Source organism: Centroberyx affinis, unplaced genomic scaffold, assembly GCF_046629955.1.
Source record: "Centroberyx affinis isolate AG114_WGS23_722 - 3 ecotype Tasmania unplaced genomic scaffold, CSIRO-AGI_Caff_v1 ptg001900l_1, whole genome shotgun sequence".
Taxonomy (NCBI): domain Eukaryota; kingdom Metazoa; phylum Chordata; class Actinopteri; order Beryciformes; family Berycidae; genus Centroberyx; species Centroberyx affinis.
In genome coordinates, this window is record NW_027280265.1 from 1,632 (window position 1) to 29,245 (window position 27,614).

Sequence of the window (27,614 nt, forward strand, 5' to 3'; positions counted from 1 at the left end):
AGTGAACATTTTACATCATATTTGTCTCCTTTTTTTTCTTTTTTTTTTTACATTTTGATATAAAAATTCACAGTTTAAGTGATGGATAAAGAAAAGATCGCCATAAATAGTTTGATTGAAAAGTGGGGTAAAAAAAACAAAAACAAACAAAGCAAAACACAAAAAGAGAAGACAACAAGGGAATCCAATCCAATCAGACACCAGGAGTGTTTCCACAGCAGGGAAATAGAAATACAATACACTCACAAAATGAGCTCATACGTGTGCATATACTGTATGTGCAAATATATTCAAAAAATAGATCCGAATATTCTATTTTGTACATTTTTGTATATTTTTGACATATATCTACAGCACAATAAATACAGTAGTTTGGCAAATATATTTAAGGAATATACTCATGAGTATAGAGTTGCAAGTTTCTCTCTGTTTTGCTTTTTGGGTTTTTTTTTTTTAGCTTCAAAGATTCGACATCCCAGCTGGCAAAACTGTGAGGTACTTTCTAACTTTTTAATTATTTAAATCCAAAATGTTCTTTAAAAAAAATTAAAACACCACACAAGCATAAAGTAACATTCAAAGATCATGAATATGTGGATAATTCAATTTTTCAGGCCCACAGTGATTCTAGCAACCATATTGTATTAGCAAAACTTATGTAAGTATATTCCTTAGATATATTTAGCAAAATATTTGTTAATATGTAAATACATGTGAAAAATATTTAAAAATGGCAAAATAGCAAAAATATATAAATATATGGGATGGAAATTGGAACTATCAGAGTCTGCAGGGTTTCACTCATTTCACTGGGTGCGCTTGTTTAAAGGCTCCCAGCAGGTGGTGACGTGCCGACCGGGTGGAGTTCGTTCTCATTCTACAGCGACTTGCCCGCTATGAACCAGCAGTGAAAAGCAGCCGGCAACAGACAAACGTATCAGAAGAGTCAAGGTCGATTTCATTTCATTGTTTCTTGACATGTTGAGATACGTTTCATTCTGAAGAGTTCAGTAGAAAGCGTGTAGCTGTCCTGCCTGCTTTACTGACAATTCGTGAAATTAGCAAAATTTCATCTTGTAACTCGTCACATTCCCTCAGCTGCTTGTCGCTCTGTCACCAGAGTCACTGTTGTTCTCTGAGTTTTGCTCGGGGATATTTCCACTTTCCTCTTTAACTCAGCTGGTGTGTAAAGAAATTTGCACCGTTTTCGACTGTGTTTCTACTTCAAGTTCAGCTTCGGTGTTAGTATACCGAGTGTGAACGGGGGCGGGCGTGAGCTGGTGTGAGCTGCTGTGGTGTTTGTTTGGAGTGAAAACCTCAGACTCACTGCAGAGTCTTGACAGCTTTACATGGTAAAGTCCATTCATCTAAAACCTTTCATCTTCCTCTGTCTGCGCTCCTCTCTCTTCCTCTGGATTACTTTCTTTTTCTCGCCTTTTAAGTTTGGGATCAAGGCACATGAAGTACGTCTGTCTCTTTGTTTAGGTGTGTGTGTGTGTGTGTGTGTGTGTGTGTGTGAGCGCATGCATCTCCAGAGTCTGCTGACTACAGTGCGGCTGGTCTCAGACCAGTGCTGAGGTGGGATCACGTTGACAGAGGTAAAGCTAGAGTTTTGTTGATCAACCTGTGGTCGTGTTGCTAGCTCTATGATCAACCTGACCTCTGACCTCAAGGTGTTTCCTCGCTGTCCGAGGGGTCAATGTGTCATGAGGCCAACAATAAACAAACAAACAAACAAACAAAAATGGTTTTGGTGCATTTCTATGATCCCTTCAACAATTAAAAAAAATACCATATACAAAACCAAAAGAATGCACAACAGAATACGACACTATGAGTGTGTTACAGAAGTGGTCCTCTAGCTTCATAGAATAATACGATCATAATGCTTCTTCTACTCTAACAGGCTACTTGTCTAGCTTCTCCTCGTTGTTGTTGTTGTTGTTGTTGTTGTTGTTGTGGTGGTACAGGCTCATGCCGAGGCCCGACTGCTTCCTCAGAGCGCGCGGCATCAGCTTCTTCTTGACAAACAGTTTCTGGAGGAACTTGTCGCTGACGCTGAAGGGGAAGTAGCTGTAGATGAAGTACATGAGTCCGACCCCCGGCCCGGCGTAGTAGCGCACCAGCGGCTGCGGCGACAGCAGCGCCCGGACGATGGCGTCCAGGACGGGGCTGAAGTCCTCGTTGGCCGTCCTGGCGTGGTTCTGGAACAGCTCCTTGGTCTCGGTGATGTAGTCGTCTCCGTACTCGTCCAGCAGGCCGGGCGCCAGCTGCTGCAGCAGGTGCTTGTGCTGCCGCTCCCAGTAGGCGTGGTTACTGGACTGACCTGAGGACAGCCGACAGGACTCAGTGTTAGCAACACAACCTACAACTAGGGCTAATATGGTTGAAATCAATATGGTTGAAATCAATCGATCTGGATTACACAGACCATATACCATGGTCTGGGTGAACACTCGATTCTGATTGGCTGCAGGGTGTCCATTAATTCCTGATAATGGACACCTACTAAGTAGTTCCAGTAAAACTGTCTGTTCACCGTTCTAAATTAATGCGCTGGCTACATAGTATCAGCTAGTCTTGCTACTGCTACTGTCAAATTATATTTACTGTTTGTTATTGACTCTGAATGTTGCTAGCATAACGTTAGCTTTCTGGCTCCTAGCTGAGCCAAAGGGTTCTATGAGCTGAGCGGACTAGAAATATCTCCTGCTGCCAAGTCCTATCTAAGGTTCGTCCTATTTACTGGAGCAGTGAACAACGTTTCCGTTGCATAAGAACCTTATGGGATGGTAATGATTGTTCCAGGTATTAGTCAAACCCTCAGGTGTTACCAGGGAAACTGAGTTATGGCTTGTGAAAAACTTTAGATTTTGATTACAAAACGCATGAAAACATAAATTAATGGTCTTCATTTTTTTTTCTTTGGAAAGTGACCATGGTATGAGCGGGATAATGCCCGACGAGGTGTCCATGATCAGGAATTAATCCGCTGCGCGTCGGACGGTTCTGGCCTCCCCGTCGTCCATTAATTCCTGATAATGGACGCCTTGTCGGGGATTATCCCTTACTTATAACCAGCAGCAGGTAGAGCAGCATCACTCTTTACAACAACATGCAGCCGCTTGCAGAGAGTTCTGCCTGTTTTCCTGCGGGTGGCGCTGTGTGGCTGGATTATCCTGCTCCTGACCGACTGACATTACCGATGTGCATGGACAAAATCAATTAACTGGTTATACTAATGCTGTCCGGAGACAGCTGTAGGAAGGATGAAGTTATAGGATATCTAAACTAGATGAACTATTTTAGGCTAAATTAAACTACATTCAGGGATCTGTCATGTAGGGGAAGGTTTGTTTTGCTGCTGCTGCTAGCTGGATTACTACAATCCACTCCGACCTCACTGGTGTCTGCCGGTCATGTGACCAGGAGCTCCTAAACGAGTGTACGCTCCCTCTCTCTCTCTGTCCTCTCTGTCTTTTTAAATAAACAGGAGCTGATGACTGACTGGATGTGTAAACAAGGAGTTCGGCACACTTTATCCTGCTGTTTAGACTTTAATCCAGTGAACAGGTTTGGCCGGCCAGCTCAATCTAAACCGGCATTGAAAGTGTTCATCCTTGAGTTCCATTTCTTTGTTTTTTATTTTGTCTCCATCTCTCTGCTGTGGTGTTTTCTCACTGCTCTTCCCAGAGCCGATGAACACAGACTGATCAGACAAATTTTAAGCTTCCAACATTCTGCTGACTCAAGCAAATTGGCTCAAAGTTGTTATGGCAAACGTTCGACTGTTTTCCTCATCGGGCAATTTAAACTTCTTTTGGGCAGCTGAATGGTGATCAGGCGATCTCCGATGACCTATTTAAAACGTTTATTGGCCAATTATGATTGGTGGCTGATCGATCTGTAAACCCCTCAAAGATATTTTTACTTAAACAGCCAGGAAACAAGACTTTAAAGGGCGCAAAAGTAAACAATGGAGCTAAAATGTGCAACAGGTTTTAGGCTGAGTGAAGCTGCTGGCTGTTAGTCGGTGTGGTTGGTGTGTTTTCTGGTCACTCGGTACTCTTTATCCTACTGATCCTCTGAGCTTTAAACCACTAATGAGATCCATTCTGCAGAGAGTTGTAAATTCATAAGTTAGCAATTTGTACTTATTCTACCACTAAAAACAGACTGATCGTACTACATGTGGTAGGCATTATGTGCGTATTTTCCTTTCTGGGAGACTTGTCATCATGTACAACATGGGGCCAAACCACAATATACAAGGCATGGTGAAAATAAAAGCAACAGCAACAGAAATTCCCACCAAACTGAACAGTTCTGGTTGTACTCATCAAACCAACCACCAGCTCAGCCTTGTTCCTGGCTGACCAGGATTTGATCCCGTTTTATTGGAGCGGTGAAACAGCGCCAGAGATGGCACTGTCCGCTGCCATCCTGGCGCTCTGATTGGTTGATCCCCCATCTCTTCACAACACCCACTTAATACTTGTATCGCAACCAGTCGCCTTCTGTATCCCACGTGGGTGCTAAACCAATCAAAATGCCTGCTCTTGCACACTTAAGCCCACACCAATCAACCCCAGAGTCCTGAACCCTCGCCTGGATCGTGTTTGGTTAAGAAATACTAATGTTCTTGATATTTTTTGTTCTTTATTCCCAGTTCACCATGACCTCAGATAGACTTCTTCTGTGCTAGAGTCAGCGTTGGGGTTCAGAGGAGGACGCCGGTTCGAAATGTTCACGTGAAACAGCTGTGGTGAAGATTTGTGCTAAATAAAGGTGTGAATACAGGTGTTTTTACTGTGCGATTGTTTGGAATCAGAAGACCTGGATTATGCTGCAGAGCTGTATGGAGTAACTTTAGGATCACTTCTTCTTCTTTTGGAACTTTAAAGCAGTGGTTCTCAACGTGGGGTCTGGGGACCACCAGGGGCCCTTGAGGGGGTCCCCAGCAAATTGATGAATCATTAAACTTCATTTACAAGAAGTTAACACAATTAGAGAATGTAGAAGAATGACTGCTTTGATCATAGTTTCACTGATATCTCTCTGCCTACAATACAGATAGTCATGGAGTTCTGGACAAAATCATATCTAACAATAAAAATATTCTCAGATTTGGGTCCAAGAGACAAAATCTCAATAGTGGACTGTCCAAATGGGGGTCCGTGGCTCTAATGTGGACTAAATTAGGGGTCCTTGATATGAAAAAGGTTGAGAATCACTGCTTTAAAGAACCGGACCCCAATGACTTCAGTTATTTTGGAGAAAGTTGTGCCGCCAACATCACCTGTGTTTCAACTGGCATGAGAGGGACTAGATAATGACAGAATTTTCATTTTTGGGTGAATTAACCCTAACCCTAACCCAGACACTGAATATCTACAAACTATTTTTCACACTCTTGTATGACCTGAAACTCAATAGACTTTTTAGTGACCCATTATATTCCCTTGACAGGAGACGGTGGGAGTATCAGTCAGTGTTACCTGTCTTGTAGGAGGAGGGCAGGATGGTGGACACCCGGACGCCCCAGGGCTCCAGCTCGTGCCGCAGGGTGTTGATGAAGAGGTTGAGAGCCGCTTTAGATGCTCCGTACGCTGCCAGACAGGGGAAGGGCTGGTCACCTGCAACACACAGCCAGAGCACTGTCAGTACTGCACACACACACACACATACACACACACACACACACACACACACACATATTGTTTCCTGATGTAAAGTATCTTTGAGCGCCCTGAGAATCGCTACAGAAATAAAGCCTGGAAAATAAAGCCTCACCAAATTAAATATAACAAATGGGAATATTTTTTCACACAAATCCTTTTGACACGATTTCATATGTGGCCAAACAGTCCATTAGTAGAGAATAATCTTTCACACAGATCAAGTTTGATCTGTTTCTCTGTTGATAGCTGCCTTCATTGGCTGCTGGGATCAGTAGCATCTGTTTTTAAATCTGCAACATCAACAGATAAGCATAAAAAGCCATAACAAAATAATCTACTCTCTTCCCAGAAGTTAGGAGTGATATCTCAACATGCCATCGATTTGCAACTGTGCGGTGATGAGGGTTGGCCCAGCCAGGAAACGCTGCGGGCTCGGCGCCGTGTTCCAACCATAGATAGGCCTGACAGGCGAGACTCGCTGCCAGCTGGAATCACACAGGCCTCACTGTGGGCAATCAGCACCAGTAAATACACACAGTTGTGGAGGATGTGGAGATGAGAGGGAGAAGGCTGCCAAGTCAGGCCCTGCCTTTGATGACTGGCTGGGGGTTAATTTCAAAGTCAGACTGTGTAAACGTGTGGTTTCCCCCCCCGGAGGCGAACAATGAAAGCCTTTTGTGAGAGGAGCGCGTCGCTCTGAAGCCGCTGAACCTGCAGAGTTACAGGAATAAGCTCACCTGTAGGTTCTGTGGTCAGGGAGGGGGAAGTCTCTAAGGTTCCCAGCTTTGCATATCAAACATGCTGGATTTGGAGGGAAGTGAATTGTGGGGTGGAGAGATGAGGCTCAACGGTCTGAGATAACATCCTGTAACCAGAGTCTCAGGGTTTGATCCCAGCAGCAGCCGTGCTGCACGGATCATTTCCTGTTGAAACATCCTTTAGCGAGACGCTGAGTCCCAGCCTGAACGACCTCAAGATGTCGCTGCGATTCATTTGCAGTCACTTGCTTTGTGAGTCCCATTCAAAATGTGGAACAAACATGCAAATCCTACAAGGCCACAATCCTGTATCACAGGCAGCTACTTATTGAGTTTGTTTGGTTCCTGTACAACTCATATTTGACATTCGGTCTGGGCGTGCTAGAGGCCACATGGATGCAGAGAACAGCTTGTGCAGGTGAATAGTGGACTTGGACATGGAGGTCTCCATTTCTGAGACATGGGATTTTAGCAACAAAATCAAACTTTTGAGTGTATTTTTCACATGTATCCGTTTTGTATAAACTCGAGGAGGAGCCCTCGTATCAGAACCCATCTTCCGCCAGCTGCTTATCGCAGTCAAATGTTGTGGAAAATATTTCCTCCAAGGTTTCGTGTTTAGACTCGAGAAATTAATAGCAGCAATTAATTGCAGCAACATATTGAGGCAGTTTGACCCCAATTTTCTGTCTGCATCTACTGACAGTCTGATGAAGCCTCCTGTCACCTCATGTGAACTGTACAGACAAATGCAATGATTTGCTGCTGACAAGATTGCAAACATGAGACAGACGATCACAATCCAGGCCTTATAAGAGAATCTCCACCCCACCATGTGAATCTACTTCTGAGGCCAACATGGCACATTTTTCCTTAATTGACTTTTTAGCTGCCTATCAGATAATGTAATAATAATAATAACATAATAAAGGGTGTTTTTCCAGATCCTCTAAAATTGCCCTGGTGAGGCCTTCACTGAAGAAAAGTAACCTTGATCCTTCACTGCTTCATAATTATAGGCCCATTTTCATTCTCAGATATAACTGGTTAAATAATGGTTAAATAAAAAAACAAAACAAAAATGAAAGTCGTCTTCGAGCAGCTAAGTGATCTAAATGTATCTAAAATGTATATCTAAAAATGCACAGTATCTTTAGGCAACTTCAAGTCTGACCCAGTTTAACATAACATGAGGTGTCCCACAGGGATCCGTTCTTGAATCTCTTTAGTTTCATTTGCATATGCTCACTTTGGGTACTGTGATTAGAAAACATAACATTAATTTCCATTAGTATGCTGATGACACCCAAATCATCAAAGCACTTTCACCAGAAGACTTTCACCATATCATATTTTCATAGACTTGGATTATTTTAATGATATGCTAACAAAACAAGTTCCTGGCAGGTTCCCTCTGATCCTCCAGCTCCAGACCTGTTGATCCTACAACCATTTTTCTGCTTTTTTTTATTTTCCCTTTCCTTTTTTATTGTTAAACTCTTCTTCTTTATTTTGTGATTTTGCTCTTTTGAATTGTTATCTTCATTTTATTTTTGGTGTGTAGCACATTGTATAGCATCAAATTGTATGACATGTGCTATATTATATATAACATACTTTTTTAAACTTGCTTTTTCCTAATTGTTCTTTATGTCATTGTTTTAATCTTCTGGTGTTCAGTACTTTGTAACTTTGTTAAGAAAAGTGCTATACAAATAAAATTATTATCATTATTATTATTATTATATAAATAAAGTTTGATTGATTGATCTGATCCGCTACCTGTCCGTTCTTTGTAAGTCACCCTGGGTCTGAGTGGCAGCTAGACACCTACAGCCTTAATGTAATTATAGCTGTGTCAAAACCTCTCTTATATTTAGAGGGGTGTTAGATGTCAGCGGGGGGCGGGGGGGCAGTGGTGGTGCCGGGGTGGGGGGTGGGGTGGGGGGGTGGGGGGGACTCATGTGCTGGTGTTTTGGCATGACGACAGAGCCGGTGAGGTCAGACAGAAGAGCGGTGTGTTTGTTTACATTGGCTGTTGAAGGCAGCAGGCAGTTCAGCCACAATCCACTGGAACATTAGATTAACATTTACAGGACACAGTGTGTGTGTGGATGTGTGTGTGTGTGTGTGTTTGGCTGTGTGTGTGTATGTTTGGCAGTGTGTGTGTGTGTGTGTGTGTGTAGGTTTGGCTGTGTGTTTGGCTGTGTGTGTGTGTGCGTGTGTGGACACACACCTGCGGGGCTGGATATGGTGACGATGCGTCCCTTGGCCTGCCGCAGCAGAGGCAGGAAGGCCTTGGTGATGCTCAGCGTGCCGAAGAAGTTGACCTCCATGCAGCCGCGGTAGTTGGACATCAGCGACAGCTCGGCGTCCCCGAAGTTCACACACACTCCTGCGTTGTTGACCAAACCCCACAGACCTGCACAAAACACACACAGGACAGCGTACACATGTTTTATATCATGTTCATATCCAACAACACAGTGTCTGAAATTATATTTTTGGTTCAAGCTGCCAAGGATAATTTTTCATAGAAACATGTCAGCCAACTTCGATGCTTTTTCGTGTATAACATCAGGTGCTGTGAAACATTCAGGAACCATACAACAGATTTAGAGTTTTCATTTAAAACTTGCTAACTGACTTATACACCTGCTCTGTGTCAAGTTAAACTGTTTAGACTCTACTGCTTTGTGTAGAGCAGCATAACAGGCAGCCAATCAGGAGCCTGTTTGATACAGAGCCATTGTTTTGGTTTTATCTGATTGGCTTACCGTCAGAGCGAGTGTATGGTGGCCAGCAGAGACAAAGACCTAACACTGTATATAACTGAGGCGTTCAAATGTTATCGTCTGTTCCTGAACACTTTTCTTTTTGAATTGTTTGTTTGTTGTAATATCATAGACAATACTTAAACAATACAAAAAAGAAAATGATGGAAACCACTGAGACATCAAATCAGAATGACAGTTCTAATGACAGCGGCTACAGTAGCAACAGTGAAATAAACAATAACATGAAAATTACAAAAATAAAAGAGAAAATAAAAAAATAAAAAGTGACTTACAGTACAAACAAGGGGGAATAATAAAATAAGAGGTACGCACGCGGACAAAAAATAAAACAAACAAACAATGGTGACAGCAAGGCATATAGAAAGAGACAGATTACAACATGCAGCAGATGAAGTTATCTGTCTGCACAAGTCAGGTTGATGTACCAATACGAAGAAGCAGAATGCAGCCTGGGAGTTGTACAAAATAAAAAGACAGCTAAGCTCAGTCAGAGGTAAGAGGAATAAGTTGAAGAGTGTTTACACTGCCTGCGAGAGGCTGCCAAATCCTGTTGAACTTGGCATCTAAGCCTTTTCTATCTGCATGAAGTAAAGTACATCTTGTGCTAGTGAGTAACAGCATGGGAATTCTTCCAATTCAATAGAATGAGACGTCTTGCAAGTCGGGTCAAAACGTCACCAGATCAATGAAGTAGGTCATCAGTGAGTCGACTGGCGAGACGCCAGAGAGGACAATGATGGGCGAGGCGTCAGGAAGGCGGTTTCCCCTCAGGCTGGGGACACACTGCGGGATTATCGGACCAGATTTGTGCATCCAGACGATCGGGAGGGAAACCGCGACCCGAGGCTCGGTCCGGTGTCGACGTGTCGTGTGAGGAGCTCGGATTCAGTCTGAACCACTATGACCCACTTTAGTATCCAGATACCATTTGTCCACATTCCATTTACAGCTGGCCACGTCGCTACGTCTCCGTTAAGGCTGGCACACATTACACGTTTTTGAAGCCCGATTTGGCAACGATTTTAGATCAGTCAGTGGTAGTCCAGGATAGTCCAGGGTCATCCAGGGTCATCCAGGGTCATCCAGGGTCATCCAGGGTCGTCCTGGGTCATCCAGGCTCGTCCAGGGTCGTCCAGGGTTGTCCTGGGTCGTCCAGGGTCGTCCAGGGTCGTCCAGGGTCGTCCTGGGTCATCCAGGGTCGTCCAGGATCATCCAGGGTCGTCCTGGGTCATCCAGGGTAGTCCTGGGTTGCGTTGTTTAGTCGCACCTGTAATCGTTATGTGTGTGGAAGTGAAAGACTTAAATCTCTCTCCTATGATCCCATTCGGCAAAGTCACGATTAGATCATTTTATCGAGGCTCATCTTTGCATGATCATGTGGTTTTGTGCTCGTCAAAGACCCGAATCTTAACGGCAATTTTCAAAACCCAATGAAAGCGGAGAATGCATGTTTTGGTATCAAAGTATCAAAGTATTGCGGAAATATACACTCTTGTGCAGGTCTAGTGCAGGTGTACCACGAAAAATCACATTCTTCTGATAGAACTGTGGCCGCTTATTCTCAGGCTTTTGTTTACGGTCTGTGGTGTTTTGATCTGTGCTCCTCAGACAGCCGTTGTTGTGTGTGCATCACAAGAGACTGGAAATCTGCAAATTTCAGTTGTTAAATGTCCGCTGCTCAAACTTTTCATTGTCATTTATGATTGGAAAAATCTTTTAATGTGTCCCAGGCTTTAGCCATCATCTCATATTGCTTTTCCTCCATGAGCAGTGAGTCTTCCGGGTGTGTGGAGACGGCAGGCGCCGCATGAATTCTGTTTTGGGCATTTCTGCGTATTCTTCAAGCTAGACGGACAAACCCAGCTCCACTGTTTCCAACACTTATGTGTGTCGTCCATGATGTTAACGATGTACTGAAGACGTCCGCACACAACTGAGAGGAGTTTGCTGCACGTCGAGTGACGTTTTCCTGGGAGGAGTTCAAGTGCGTACGTGGCTTGAAGAGATCGATGCATTTCCACTCGGCTAACTTGAGGATACGATGCGTCTCAGACCTCCGCACAGCAAACCGTTTCCAGTGCGTCTTGGTTGCATTTACACTTGGCTTTTTTGTGATTGGATAGATATCTTATCAGCTCAAGATGCATGAAGTGGCTCAGTGTAAATCTGGTTCTGAGTCCCGAATCCCGATCTTATCAAACATGTTTGATATTTACAACCCGACATCCCGACGGGTCCTGAAGCGTGCGGGGATCACAGATTCAATCCAACAGTTGAGACGCCAACAGCCAATGAGAGACAAGTTTACAGTGAGATGAGGATTAAAGTGTTATATCATAAAGTTATATTAAAGGGGAATGCCACCCATTTTTTGCCTGATATCAGACAGAATTGTCAACACTCCATTTCCATCTTCAGTCTTCATTGCCTCCACTCTAACTGATTTCAGTGGGGGGGGGATTCGATTTTCCCTAACCAATCACTAGAGACCGACGTATCCGCCTGAATCTAACGTCATTTTAAGTCGACGCTGATGCGTAACCATGACAACACCAGAGACGGTTCAGAAAGTATAGAGCATCTTTGACGACACGGAGCCAAGTAAAAACAAAGTATGACGACTTTTAATGGATTCAGAACAGCCTGGATAGCAGCTTCTGTCTTGTCTACAGCGTCTCCATTGTTGTTATTCCTCCTCCTTGGTTCCGGCGCACAGCTTGACAACAGCTTGACAGCGGCGTTAGTCCCGCTCGTGGCTCTGATTGGCTAATCGTTAGTCCCCCCGGCGCTCATCGGACCGTTCGTTTTTCAACCGAGAAACCGCTGTTTCATGTCACGATGCCAGACCAGAATCAGTCAACTGGTGGAGTGGGCGGAGTCAAAGGTCTGGACCCAGGCAAACCCATTTTAAGAATTCATAGTAATTTCTTTGCCCCAGGACAGTTCAGTCAATGTTTGTGAAGTTGCACCACTTTTTTTTTTTGAACCACTTTTTCCTACTGCTAGAAATCAGAGAGAAAACCCTTTAATATTTTTTGGTGATTTATCGCTGGGAGCCATAAGATGAGTTGTCAGATCAAAATGAACTTGTTTTGTTTTGGCACCGACTGCTGCAGCTCAGTCAGTTCAGCAGGGAGGATTCTTTTAGTTTTCATTGTTTTCATTCTACACCAACACCCTGTACTACCTGGAGCACTGACACAATCTTGGATCAGACAGCTGTATGTGTGTGTGTGGGTGTGGGTGTGGGTGTGTGTGGATGTGTGTGTGTGTGTACGTGTGTGTAAGGCTCTTATCATAACCATTAGAGAGTGCCAAACACACTCAAGTATAATAGATCAGAGTCAATCTCTCTCCCCCCTCTCTCTCTCTCTCTCTCTCTCTCTCTCTCTCTCTCTTTCTGCTTGTGTAAACAAGCCTTGGTTGTCCTTATCTAACTGTAGCTGACCTAGAATCCCACGCCTTTGTTCAGCAGCAGCCCTGGGAACTTTGCCTCAGTCTGGAGTAAACACTGGAGTGTTTTAGAAGAGACGGAAGATAAAGAGATAGAGAAAATCCAAGTTGGCAGCGGGTCAACGCTGAACGACTGACAGCCACCGAGACGCGCCCAGCGAACGCCGGCGCTGCTGTCCTGAGGCCGGACGGGACGGACGGGACGGAGACGGAGTGTGTTTACACAGCCGCAGCCTGGAAAAAAGCAGTGAAATGTTACCAACACTGCCATCAAACACCTGGCTCTGCCACCGGGTTTAAGATCCCGTCATTCACTGCCTCCGGCACAGCCCTGGATTACAGCATGCACACACACACACACACACACACACACATACGCATGCACGGACGCACGCACACACACATATATACCCACGCTGTTCCAGAGAAAGTGCATGGGTGTGTGTGTCAGTGACCTTTTCCTTCAAGTTCTTTTATTACACCCCCGGACACACAACACACACACACACACACACACACACACACACACACACACACACACACTGAAGAGGGTATCCTTAAATGACTCTTAGAAAGTAAAGCCAGCCTTGGCTTCCACTCCAACATTACCAATCTAATTACAAAGACAGTGGGAGCTGGAGATCTGACCCGGTCAGGGTATGACCATGAGAAGACTGAAACCAACACGGAGAGACCATCTGCTGTTATTTCTAAGTTTGTGTGTGTGTGTGTGTGTGTGTGTGCGTGCGCGTGTGTGTGTGAGAGAGAGAGTGAGTGAGTGAAATGTGAGATGCGCTGCTCAGAACCCTCTGATCCTCTTCCTGTCAGATCTCATCAGTCTGTGATGTTCAACACATTCCAGCAGTTATTTAGTGATGAAGTGTTGTTATTTACATTTTTGGTGAACCCACTTTCCCTCAACCTGCCTTGTCTACTTCTACTGCAGTTAGTGGTTTTGTATGTTTCCCAGAATTCCTTTCCACAACCCCCAGAGAACGTGCCTGAATGTGCCTGAGCATTTCAGCTGTGGGTTTGACACATAGGTAGGGAGAGAAATAGCAATGACAGTGCAAAAAGGCGGCTCTAGAAAGAAGCCCTCGCTCTTTGATCCTGAGGGACTGACACCAAAACCTGACGTTTACCGCTGAGGTTTCACATCCTGAAACATTTTCTCATATCAGACTCCACTGGAGCTGCTGGAAACATCTGGACCCTAACAACAAAATGGATCAGGAATGCAACGTGCATCACCAATAGCTGTTTTTTTTTAGGGGGATTTTTCCTTCAACATATTGGGTTAGGGTTAGGGAATTTCAAAGAGTTGCTGATTTAATTCAGAATATGAATTAAAAACTCAGAATGGTTTAAGAATTCACTGTGCAATATCAATGTATACCTGTGTAATATCAATATTTCCAATGTGCAGTAATGTGAAATCAGCCGTTTACTGTAACTGTTTACTGTTTATTTATTTATTTATTATATCTTGCTTTTTACTGATGCCTTTTTTTTTACTTGTGTTTGCACTATCGTTGTGGGATTAATAAAGGATTATCTTATGTTATCTTAACTGTTTTCTATCATCTGTGTATTAGCGCCAATTGGATTTGTCTGGGTTGCAGAATTTTTTAATGCAGAGAAGCCAAATATCAAAATACCATCTAATCTCCTCATGTGTGGGAGTATGAGCATGTACAGGCGTGATGTGCCAGTGTTTCTGTGTGTATACGAGTGTGTGTGTGTGTGTGTGTGTGTGTGTGTGTGTGTGTGTGTATGTGTGTGTGCTTGCATGCCAAGCAGGATACCAGAATCAGGGCATTCAGCTGGTTTTGCTGTGAGTCTTACCTCTGAGGCCCAGTTTGGCCTTGGTGTCCAGCAGGGCCTGTTGGATCTGCTGCGGCTGGGTGATGTCCACCTGCAGCAGGGTGAGGCGGGGGGAGCAGGACCTCTGCAGCTCCCTGGCTCCCTGTCCCGACAGGTCCAGCACGGTGGCAAACACCTCGAAGCCCAACGCGTCCAGACGCTTCGCCGCCGCCTTCCCAAAGCCCGTGTCACAGCCTGGAGGGACAGGGAGCAGAGTGTTAAGGCTGTAAGTGGAACAGCTGAGCAGTCCAACAGAAACCTTCAGTGCAGCTGAGCCCGGTCCAACCAGAAGCTGAAGAGATTTCTGTCAAAACCCAGACCGATGCTGCTGGCAACAGGAGAACCTGACCCAAACCTCAGCAAACACATGAGAAATTCATCAGAGGTGGAAAGTAACTAAGTATATTTACTCGAACACTGTACTTAAGTACAATTTTGAGGTACTTGTACTTTACTTGAGTATTACCATTTTATGCTACTTTATACTTCTACTCCACTACATTTCAGAGGGAAATATTGTACTTTTTACTCCACTACCTTTATTTGATAACTTAAGTTACTAGTTACTTTGCAGATTCAGATTATTAATACAAAATATAATCAACTAATAAATTGTGATGTATTATTATAGATTACTGTAAACTACCCAGCAGTATATAAAGTAGTGGAAATCAGCCCCACGTTTTCCAGCTGCAACATTAAAGTGATGCTTAAACATTAATGCATCAATAATTATAATTCAATAATATAATATATACTGTATTATTCTGAAATGGGCCATTCTGCATAATGAGTACTTTTACTTTTGTAATAATTCAATCAGTAAAGGTAATCCATCACTGTGAATGAGAAGCAACAATCTGAATCAGAACGCTGATATCAGGCTGTAAACTTTAATATCTTGAAAGAAGTGCTGTAAACAATGTAAAACAGTAAGGAAATGCGGGAAATGAGCAAAATCTCAATCATACTGGAACTGTCCTTCAAGTGCCTTAGAATAGTGCAATGTTCAAATAAAAGGAGAATGAAGATGTCGTTTACCAACTGGGTATTATCTCTTATCAACCAAAGAACAGAACGACAGTAAAGGTTGTGATAAAATAGGTTTTATTGTGGAGGTCAGTAGATTTGTTCAATTCCAAAGCTCTGTTGAGTGGAGACGGACCGGAGGAGGTGACTGGGTTGACATTATAAGGAAACTCCCTGCTGAGCGTTGACTGCTGCTGTCAAGAGGAGCTGTAAAACGGTTTGTACTTTTTACAGCCCGTGACAAAGTCTGTGACGGGAGCCATGAAAAGGAAAGAAGGGGAAATGTTGCTGATTTTACAGTGTAATAACAGTGGATTATTGGCTAACTCCAGCAGAGTTTAAAAAGGTGCAAGTCACTAACTTATTTTCCTGACTTTTCCAGCCTACTACACATAAATTAGTGAGAAGGCCAAGGATTAAACTAATGGCCAAATTCCATCAACTCTTTTAAAACCACATACATAAAGCAGACATCACTCTGATCTATAAATTTGCGCACTAGTGTCGTTTTCATTCTCGCCGAGGGAAAGAGTCAATCCCATTTCGGCGAGACACAACAGCAGTAATGCTGGATTGGCAGGGATGCAGAAGTAGATTGGATCAATGTTTTGAGCCATGAGATTCCCTGACTGTCGGAGCGTGGGGAACTGGAGGAGAGGCTGTGTGTACGCTGCAGAGTTCAAACTGCTCACCTTTCACCTGCATCATTTGAACACTGAGTGACTACAGTGATGACTCTAGCATAATCCTTCCCGTCCTTCTTGAGCTGTTATCTCTTTTCGGGCCATATTAAGACATCCAGCAGATGTTTTGATTTGTTCATAAGGCCATTTGACAAGGGCTGCTATCAGTATGGGCCATGTCCCAGCAGCTTGGATAGGAAACACTGTGTTTTGGCCCCAATCCACACTTGCCTTAGGAAATCCTTTGCTTTTTCAAAAATATAGCTATCAGGGCACATGCAGACATTTGATACCTTTTTACAAAAAATACACTGAGGGTTGCAATCTGTTGCCTCAACCTTTTGTGGTACTTACACAATTCACTTCTCGTCTCTGGAGGATTACAGTGAAGTGCAACTTCAGAGCAACAGAAAGCAGCCCATTTGTTTCCCTGTGTGCCTTCCTGGAGGTAGGTGTGTGGATATGGCAGCACAATCAGGTGTAAACAGCGTTTATGTAACATTGAGTAGTGGAGGGTATTTCTGGAGCCAGCTTCGCTGTATCTTTCTTCTCGGGACGTGACTCTGGAAATGCTCCAAGGACACAGAGTAAAGGAGCGTGCCAACACCCTGACGGTCTCACCAGAGAGCTATTCAGACACTGGTGCACAAAAGCTGTGCGGTACAGAACAAACAGAACAGGGAGTACTGCGGCGGATCAGGTTCTAGGTGCTAGGACTTCTGGGAAACGGGGGTGCTGCAGTACGTGACAATTCCCTACAGAGATGTGGGTTGGGTGCCTGTTTGCATGTGCAAGTAAGGCTTTCTGCACCCTTCTGAGCAAGCATATGTGTCAGTGTGTGTGTGTGTGTGTCTTTTTTTTTCTGTCCACACATATTTGACACATCGCTGACATTCAAGTGCACTCTCTCGCCTCCTCTCACTTTGCCTTTAATCTTGCATCGCCTCCAAATCCAGTGACACACTGCTCTAACTCCTTCTTAAGCTGCCTGTCTCTGCTTAGAGAAGATAATGCTGTTCGAACCTTTAACTGTCAAACTGAATAAACACCGCTACTCTATTTCAATTTGACTAAAGTTGTTATATTTCCAGAGGAGTGGCTCTTAATAAAATACTGTAGTACTCAGTTATTTAGCAAAACTCACTGAAATTGTGCATGTGTTCCAAAATCTTGCTCCAAATAGTTAATGGAGTATCCATTTTGTTTTTGCAAACAATTTCATGGGTGATCACAAGCCTGAGGTTGGGGGACGGCTCCTTTTTTGCTCATACCAGCAAAGCTCTAGTTTCATGTACATGTCAGATTTCATTACTCACTGCTCTGATATCCAAAACTAAAACTTACTCAAGTAAAATGAGTAAATACTTCTCTCACTAAATACTTCTCTAAATATTTTTTTTTTTCATTTTCTTCAGCAGAAGAAAAAGTACAGACTTTTAAAATACTCAAAGAGGTAACATTATGGCAAAAATCTACTCTATTACAGCAACCAGAGAAACAGTATCTAGCTCCTCCCCAGCTCTGGAAATAAGAGAACTGGCTTCTCTGTGAGTTTGGATGCTCTTCTCCTACTGAAAGATGAGAGAGCTTCATGCTGCCACCGGCCAGCTTTACTACTCCGCCCTGCTGTCCACTCAACAGTAAACTTGATTTCTATTGCATTTCTCTAAACCGAGTTACCGAGTACAACAATAATAAATAAATTAAAAAGCCAGTAAGGCAAACAATAAAAATCCCAAACCTGAATTAGCTAACAAGCGTAATCTGAGAGTTTTCCAATCTACAACTAAATCATTCTTATTAGGTCCATCTATCCATTCATCAGTGCTGCAGCCTGCTTTCCCTAGCACCTCAGGGTGACCCAGACCACACACTCTCCTACATTCTCTTTACCGTCCACTGCTGACCCCTCGCAGCAAGCTGCCTTTTTTCCACTGGAGGGGACGGGAGAGGCCGCTTCATGTTACATGCGCGTTTAGGTTCACCCACAGCCAGAGAGCGAGAGAGGGAGAGAGAGAGACGGGGAGAGATGGAGTCTCTCCCACTGCTTTCTGACTGATAAAGAGACACCCCACCCAGCTGTCCATGGCCCGGTCCCTATAAGGACAGACACGGGTGTCTCTGACTGTCCACTAGGTAACCCAAGGAGACACAAATGGCCAGAGTGTAAATGGATCGGTGAGAAAGAGTATTAATCTTCATAAACAAGACAGCTTAGGGTTGCAACTCACTTTCCCTGGAACACATGGCCATGTTATCTCCACAGGAGGGGGGTTGAGATTGATTTGGCTCTGTGAAAGTGATGGGTGGGGTGTGGATGTTGTGCTGGGAATAGTGTTACGCAACAGCCGAGTGCTCCGAGGGGCCCCCAGATGAAGAAACAAATGTGGGGCCGTGTGGTGATTGCAGAGGGCTGCGGTCAGACGAGCATGGAGTGATGTCCGAGGTCAAAACTCACATCTGTGTCTGGGTGGAGGCCTCCGCACCACACCTCAGCACTGAACAATTCAACTTTAGCTTGGTTAATGTATGGAGATGAAAGAGGGGCCCTCTGGACAGATTATTTATAGAAATCTTTATAGCTATGAGAAAATCAAGAGTATAATTTTCATGGTGTCTTGTTTTTTGGAATATGTGCATGCATACAGCAGTGCAGACTCAATGCTTAATCACATAGCCATTGTGTTTTATTTGAAATATTAACATATATGTAACATGAATATGTGATTTTCTGGAGGAAACATCATCATGCCACTACCAGGGCCTGAGTTTAATTGAAAAATTAAGGTTAGCTACTTTGGTCTCAAGCAAACAGTGTAGATCTACAGCACATAGAGCTACAGCATCAAACACACGAAGAGTATCTGGAGCCATCATCAACAAATTGCCAGATATATAGAAGTGTTTTTATGTCAGTGGCTGACTTAAACAGCTTGCTCTTCATTTAGTCTATAATATTTTTTGCCTCTCCAAATGAACAGGCCTGTCTATGGTTGGCGTCACATTTGCTCCAAAGAGCTGAGCAGAGCGTTGTGTGTCCTGACACTCTGAGGTAGTTATAATGAAATTCTGCCAACGCAGTGGTGCAGAAAAATAAAGAAAAGCAAGAGAGACAGAGAGCATAAAAGAGAGCGTGTTAGATTACACACTATGTTCTCAGGGATTGAAGTAGAATGGCAGGTCGTCTTTTAACTGCACTAGGAGCCACCTGAGACTGTTGGCTTTATGAGACAAATGGCTTGCATTTTTTTGTTAGCCTAATGTACAGTATGTCTCCGAATGCTGTGAGGTTTGCCATTTATCGAAAACATACTCTCAGCATCCACTTTATCTGGTACATCTGGCTAGTAACCCCTCTTATTCCCAGAACAGCCTGAATTCTTCAAGTCATGAATTTTTCTGTAGCACGTTCATGCTGTGAACAACCTGTTCTACTTCATCTCAAAGATGCTCTATTGGGTTGAGATCTAGACTGAACTAAAGTCACTGTCATGTTCCTGAACATCTTTATCCTGCTGGAAGTATCCGTTTGGAAAGGGCAGACTGTGGCCATGAAGGGATGCACCTGGAGGGGATGTACCCACGATGTTCAGGTACGTTGTTCAAATGTGAATTCAAATGATGCTCCATTGCTACTAAGGGGCATGATACGGCCAAGAAAACATTACACCAACACCAGCCTGTACTATTGACACCAGGCAGGATGGATCCATGGATTCAAGTTGCTTACGCCAAATTTGGACGCTGCCATCAGCAGGACCAGACGATGGACTGGAGCCTAGCATGGTCTTCCGCTGCTTGTAACCCATCCATGTCAAGGTTTGACAAGTTGTATGTTCTGAGATGTCCTTCTGCACATCACTGTTGTACTGATATATTATTTTTCATACTTGTTAACTTGAACACGTCAAAGTTAAATCACGTCTTGCCAATTTTAATGTTTAGTTGAACATTAACCTAACCTCTCAACCCTGGGTGCGTGCTTTGTACTCGTGCTTTATGTGACTCTGTCTGGAGGAGTATGCTGTTTGCGTAAACAGGGAGGTGTAAAGTGGATTTTATATTTCCACAAGGTGTAAATGGTTGTAAATGACACCCCTTGATCACAAAATATTTTTAAGCCTCTCCCAATTTATAGGAGTACCGCTGTGGGTTCTGTGTAGACAGAAGTAGGCGGAGGGTGTGGGAGAGGCTAGTCTTCGTTTTAATAATAAGGAGTAGGTGGAGTGGGGGTCAGATTCCAAGAAATATCTATATATCTATCTAGCTGCGGTCTAAAAATCATCTAGCTGGAGTTGAAAGGTCATCATGTACATTAGCCTGCCATAGCGAGTAATTTCTGCGAGAGGCAAACCACTAAGACACACCTGGGAGTCATCTCAGCTCCCAGGAACAGCTGGGAAACACATTTTTCTTAATCATCCCTGTCAAAAGATAACTAGATCATCCTTAGAAGGAAAAACAGTGGACTGTCCATCAAAGCAAACTAATTTGTTGATATCGATGCAACAGGCTTTTGCCTGATTTCCCAGACAATCAGGTCTTTTGATGTGAAAGCCCCCATATTAAAGAACATTACAGAACTTCACATTTTCCTCTATTTCTATATATGATCTAAGATGTTTAATGAAGACGTTGTTAGAATTTGATTTAGTTTGAAGGGTTAAAAAAGTCATTGCATTTTCAAAAATCCATCCTTTTTCTTCCAATCAACTGCTAAACAGCCTTGCATTAACGTGCTATTTTGTCAGGAACTCAAATACTGTAAATGCTAAACAAACACGGACGTCCTGCAGCTTTACGAGCCAATTTAACAAACTTAATTTAAACAAATTTATGATGGTTACTCTGGCTAACTACAAACGTGCAATAAAGCTACAAACGTGTAATAAAGCTACATGAGTTTATAGGTCTTTCCTTACTGTAGACTGACACAAAACTTAATTTTTTCATGTTGAGAGGGTTAAAGGTTATCATTATGTCATAACTTAATTTCTCCGATACATCTGTTAGCATGTGAATGCAGGGTCAGCCTTCAAATTCAGTCAATTTAACTAATTTATTTGAACTTTTAAATAACTATAGTTATTTTCAAAACATCACGAAGAACATTATTCTTATTCTGACCCATAGTTTTGAAAATAAATCATGAAAACTGAATATATGGGAACTTGAGCAAGTTAACATATGGTCTTGCTCCAGGCACTCTTCATGAACTCTTCAGCATGACAGAAAAATTATATAAAGCTTGTGTTAGATGTATTGCACAACGTACTTTGATTGCAAGGACTCAACTGAGTGATGTTATGCTTCTTCAGTAGACACCACACTCCTTATAGTGGTTTACTCAGGTTTGAGGAGCATAAGGACAAGGCTGAGTCATTTTTTAAGAGATTAGTCAGTCCACTCCCACTAGCTTTTTTTTTCTTTCGTGAGGCAGTAGGAAGGTTGAGAGGGAGACAGAGTAGGAGAGACACAGCAGAGAAAGTTGTGGTGGGATCTGATCCCAGGCCAGCAGAGGTAGCAAGAGGTACGGGTCTCAACACAATAAAACAAGGTAGAGACAAGTTTGGACCAAGTCAACAACTCAGTAAGCTCAGTCATTTTTATTCTGATAAACCATGACATCGTCAGCTAATCCCTCTCTCATTGGTTCTAGCATTTGGACTGAACTTCTTGGTTTGAATTTTACTTTACTCAGCTCTGTTCCTTTTGCATGTTTCTGTTGGAACTTAGACAAGTACTTTACCGTAGCTGTGTAACTGAAACCCCTGGAAAAGTGTGATTTTGTCTCCTGAGAATGCCTTCTGGCTCCTGGCCAGACCAGCTCCTTCAGGGAACAGCTAATTGATATCCAGAGAGGCCTGAAAGGGGAACAACGCTGAAATCCAACTAACAGGTCCTACAGATACATAGAGATGTATTACAAAAGACTGCAATAGCCAGGCTGTTTTGGTACATTTTCTGGTTTAGGTCACTGACGTTTATTCAAGAATGCTACTTGGTGATTGGCTGACGGATCCCATTACAACATTGTTCTTTGCTTTGAGGTGTCTTTGATCTGTCACTAATACAGTACTCTAATTCTACATCTCTACCAATAAATAATCCTTAATCTTTACTCATCAAACATTCTGACATTGAATAGATGCTGATCCGACATCATGCAGCAATGTTAAAAATCTTTTTAAAAAGTTGAGACGACATCTATAGCTGCTTTGTGTCGTTTTGTGAAATCGGGGCTATATATATTTCTGATATTCTTTCTGATCAATTCAAATCAGTTTCAAAAGTTAAGTTTGAAAACTGTTGTGAAAATGTTGTGCTTGTTTGGGTTGATATTGAACTTGCCCACCTCCTGCACATTGCCGTCAAATGCTTGCAGGGTAATAAAAAAAAAGATATAATAGTAATGATAATATTGTACAAGCAAGTCAGCCCATTAATTGTCTTGGGAGTTTGCTTGGGTTCTTTGGGGGTAGAGGAGGAGGGTGGTGTAGTGGTTTGACATTGAAACAGTGCGGCGGAAAGTAAGGGTGTGGCAGTTGAGGGGGGGTGGGAGGTGGTGTGGGGACGGTGGGGGGGTTCGGTGGGGGACGATATTTACCTTCAACTCTGATGAGACGGGTTCAATTTTCCAACTCATGACAACCAGTTTTCTACCGGGAGTTCAGTCCTACAGCACAGAGGTTTCCTCGGCCCACTCAGGAACATGACGGCATGACGCCAAACTGCAGAGCTGCCTGGTCAGCGAGCCCTGTTACTTCAACCCTCATCCTACGAAGAATGTGCCTCTTTGTATCACACTTCAATTAGCTTTCTAAGAGGTTTAACGGGCCTTATTTTCCACCCTCTGCTCTTATTTCCAGAGCGACTCTGCAGTGACCTTTAACAGCTTTCAGGAGAGCCAATTAAGCGAGGCTGTTGATTGAGATCTGAGCTAGAAGATGAAGTTTTAAATCTCTTCTTAGATATTAGCCTACGGATATGGAGGCTAGGATTATGTGGAAGCCAATCTTCCCTTGGTCACTGGAAGTTTTATTTTGACAACTGCACATAAAGTACATTTTTTTTTGTTTTTAAATTGATTGTAACATAAATTAATAAAAACAAGTGCCCCCTGTACAAATCTTCCAGCTTCAAGGGCTGGCAGGTACAAATTTGTATGTGTGTGTGTGTGTGTGTGTGTGTGTATGTATGCATTCAGGTTTATGTTGTGCGTATGTTTTTGGTGAAAGGCTGTACAATTTTCCTGAAGAGGTGGAGAGAAGTGGAGTTTAGACATGGTCATGTGTACAATGCAGGGCTTGGGGATTTTGAGCCTTGTTACCATGACACTAGACAACCTCCTAAGGCCCACTGGCTTGGCCAATAGACAGCTTTGTCTACAGTATACACTGATCAGATTTGGGATTACCTTGGCACTGCGCCCCGCCTATGGTTTAACCAATCAGACGGACATTTACAACCAGAAATCAAGACTTCCATTCCACATTCAATGGAAGTTTTTGTATGATTGAATCTGATTCCTTTTGTGATTTTACTGGGTTAGTTCACTCAGTTCAGGAAGTGCATTATCTAAAAAATGCAAACACTGGAAATTGTTTGTAATAAAAACATTTCCTCAACCCAGTGAGAAAAGAGGTCATTGACATTTCATGTTGCTGGCTCATTATACAGTGTCTCTTTGGGCTTGTTGTCTTCAGCCAAATCAATCTGTTTAAATGCCAACAATTCACTGCTCTGATATTCATAACAGTCATAGCTGGGGCAACCACTCTCCATGCCTCTTCATTAAGGGAGATACTGTAGTGCAGCCTAGATTTCTTCCCTCTCTATCTCAGTCAAGGCAATAGAATAATCAAAAGAGCTCTCCTTCCCGTGTGGGAGTTTATTGATGGAAATGTTGGCCACACCTTTGTTCAAAGTCTGAGAGACAGAGGTGTTTGCACATGGGCCGTTTGCCCACACCACATGCAAACTAACAGTGCTAGATTAACAGAGAATAGCTGACTTTCAAATCCCCAAAACAAGGTCACAATGCTGCAAACAAAAGAGCCTGGTCTCCTGCAGCATGATGTCTTAAAAAAGTAGTTTTCATGACCAACAGGTGGAAACTGCTGCTGGACCAGAATACTTCACTGGAGGAGGAACCTGGTCTGAACTGGATTCCTGTCACCAACACATAATCTGAGTTTTGGAGATTGCGCTCATTTCAAGAAATTTTGTTGAACATAATGTCATTTTCCAGATGGTTATTTCTTAGTTTAAAGGAAACTGAGGACCTAATGATCTACATTTAGGTGAATAATGCAATCAACATGCTAAAAAACACTGAATGAAACAAGAATGACGCATAGAACTGAAAGCTTATGGGCGTCCTGCACAGCACACCTTGTATCCAAATCAGTCTGGCCTGGGACTTTTATTGCATGTTGTCCCCCTCTCTTTCTAATTTCAACTGTCTAATAAAGGCAATAATACTCAAAAATAATGTTTAAAAAAGAAATGAAAGGAGAGCAATCACAGCAGCTTCTATACCTCTTTCACTAACAGAAATCAACACGTAAAGATTGTGGTAAGTCTCTACAGTGGAGGGAGGGAAGTTACCACCAGTCACTGGCCAAAGCTGCTACTGTCACTTTTGGCTGTGATTAGTCTGATTAGTCTGTTTGCTCTACAGCCGCTCACCAACCAGTCACTTTTCTAGTTAAAAAAATATTTGGCTGGTACAATAAACTGGCTGTTGAAGAGTTAAGTTAGTAGTTAGAGCACAGCGGTCTGTCATACGTGTTGTATGTAAACTGAAAATGGACTGAACATGTAGAGACAAAGATTACACACAGCTACCCCCTTCCACACACACACACACACACACACACACCTCAGTAACTCTCTCTGCTACACTTATACACACTCACACAGGGAGTCGTGTTTATACACAGACACACACACACACACACACCTTTCCACCCTCTCTGTCATAAATTTAAGTGAGATTAACCAGGCAAACACACACACACACACGTGCCGACGTGCGCAGAAGATGGTTTCTTCAATTCTGTGTCATTTTGAGGTCACGATAAGTCACTGCTCCCACTTTAATATGTAGGCTATGTTACATTACACTACAATTACACAATCACACTATTATTGTACAATCACATTAATCTCTAGATTGGATTAGCTTGTTAACTATGAAACAAAGAGCATTAAACCAATTGGCCATTTAATTGTTTCTGGGGCAACAAAAATGTGATTAAGTCTGCACGGATCGGAGGGACACTGCACCGCCACAGCTGATCCAAACACTGACCACATCATGTGAAATGCGATTTACGGTAGCTGAGCCCTGAGTACTTAACATTCAGGGACACTAAGAACTCAAACCCAAACACATTTCAGTGGCACGCACACAAAGCACGATAAACCAATCAGTCAAGTCTTCAAACTTGTTTCCAATCAGTAATGATTCCTGTAAGAGTGGGAGTCAGATAACAGAGCTAAAGTGAGACAAACACAGCACACATCACCGGCCTATCAGTAACACTAACCAACTAACAGAGCAAAACCACAAACTGCACTGCATGCTTTGACAGGGAGATTTGTAGTGAAGTGATTTCAGCTTTAACAAGATGGATGGCCGGCTGCTAAGTGGCTGGTTTCCCTCACAATCCCCCTGAAACATTAAATTAATAATCTGCTGTGGTAACCAGGATTCCACCTCCCCCATGCATTGCTCTCAAGTTTTCCATTTTTCTAACACCAAGTTTATTTCCCATGAGAGCCACAGGCAAGAAGAGACAAAACATACACTCTCTCTCTCTCTCTCTCTCTCTCTCTCTCTCTCTCTCTCTCACAACGCTTTGTATTCCACACCAGTCTCCAAAATGTAATCGGGGCAGTTGTTGGTCACCTTGCCGCACAAATACAACCAGTGATGTATTGGTAAATTAAAAAAATGGGTAAACAATGAGCTGCAGTCGGTGATCATTTATACTCTCACAAAATCATATGTTGGGTTTCATTTCAAAACACTATATATATCCATTCTGGAATTTTTTTTTTCCTAACTGAAACAGGCAATAGCCTATTTGAAGAAAACAAATTATTCTGTCCTCAAAAACGGAACTATTTAATATAAGCAAATGTTTTAACGTGACTCCTAACTTCAATACTAACACATAATGTGTGTCATTTTCATGCCAGCAGTCAATATGGGATAGTGGGTTTTTAAATAGCCGATATCTCATTTTGGAACAAAATTCTTCATATGCTTTTTTCCTTTAAAGTCCCTGTCTTCACATAGTTTACATCAGTTTCATACCGCTTACTAAGATGTACGGTATGTTTCTACATGATAAAAATAAAAGTAGGAAAACTTCATCCCTTAAGGAAAAAGGTGGGTTTCCCTGCGTTTACCCACTGGCATCCCCAGTGCACTGGCATCCAACACACACACACACACTCACACACAGCCTGACACAGAAACCCGGGTTGGCCCTTACCTGTGATGAAGACGGCCTTGCCCTCGGGGGGCAGCGCGGGTGCCGGGGCGGTCCTGGCAGAGTAGAGGCAGCAGGCGAGGCAGAGCAGCGCCAGCACCAGGACAGCCGGCAGACAGAACGCCCAGAGTCGCTCCACCAGTACGGTGGCGCCCAGCCAGGCCACCAGGGTCGGGGCGGCGCTGATGTGGGACGCCAGCACCTTCTTCATGGCTCCTCCAATGAACACGGTCAGCACTCCCATGTATATCCAGAAGGGCAGCGTGTAGTCTTCCATCATACGGGGGGCTGAGCTGAGCTGGGGCTGTGGGGAAACTCTGCTCACTCCTCTGGTTCTGTCTGTCTGTTTATCTGTCTGTCTGTCTGTCCTTTCACTAACAGGAGGGGATCAGGGCGACAGCAGTAACCATGTGCACCCAGGCTTTGAATCAAGACCCAGAGAGATAGATGGAGCCTGTGCAAGGTCTTTGTCAGTCGGATTCCCCTTCTGTCTCTCTCTCTCTCTCTGTGTGTCTCTGTCCTTCTGTTTGCCTGTCTCTCTCTCTCTCTCTCCTGTACACTCCTGACACACAGCAGACTCTAGATCAGCCAACACACACACTGATTCCTGGAGTAGAAGCCAGTGCACGAGCTCTTCTCTGCCTCTCCAGTGTATATATAGAGCAGGCTGCTGGGGAGGGGAGGGACTAAGGCAGCCTTCATCTAATCTGTACCCAATGGACAAAGTTTTACGGCAGTTTAGCACCAGCAAACCCCCCCCATCCTCCCCCTCACCCCCCCCTCACCTCACCTCACCACACACACACACACACACACACCTCCTCTGTCCCACACACTCCTGCAC

General features: G+C 43.4%; 1 protein-coding gene across 1 annotated transcript; it reads right to left on the reverse strand.

Moving 5' to 3' along the window:
• On the reverse strand, positions 1–27,362 carry hsd11b2 (hydroxysteroid (11-beta) dehydrogenase 2). Its single transcript, XM_071530209.1, has 5 exons — positions 26,774–27,362; positions 14,536–14,748; positions 8,676–8,861; positions 5,499–5,636; positions 1–2,326 (listed from the first exon to the last, which is right to left on the reverse strand). Exons 1-5 carry the CDS (start codon positions 27,048–27,050, stop codon positions 1,908–1,910), a joined length of 1,233 nt encoding a protein of 410 aa, XP_071386310.1. The 5' UTR covers positions 27,051–27,362; the 3' UTR covers positions 1–1,907.
• Between the last annotated feature and the right edge of the window lie 252 nt (positions 27,363–27,614).

Bases quoted from the DNA above. Each gene is read 5' to 3' on its own strand.
- hsd11b2 (XM_071530209.1), bottom strand. From the start codon at position 27,050: ATGATGGAAGACTACACGCTGCCCTTCTGGATATACATGGGAGTGCTG. The intron at 8,862-14,535 runs GTAAGACTCACA...TGTTTTGTGCAG, and splicing joins GGCCAAACTGGGCCTCAGAG to GTCTGTGGGGTTTGGTCAAC. The intron at 5,637-8,675 runs GTGTGTGTCCAC...TGTGTGTTGCAG, and splicing joins CACCATATCCAGCCCCGCAG to GTGACCAGCCCTTCCCCTGT.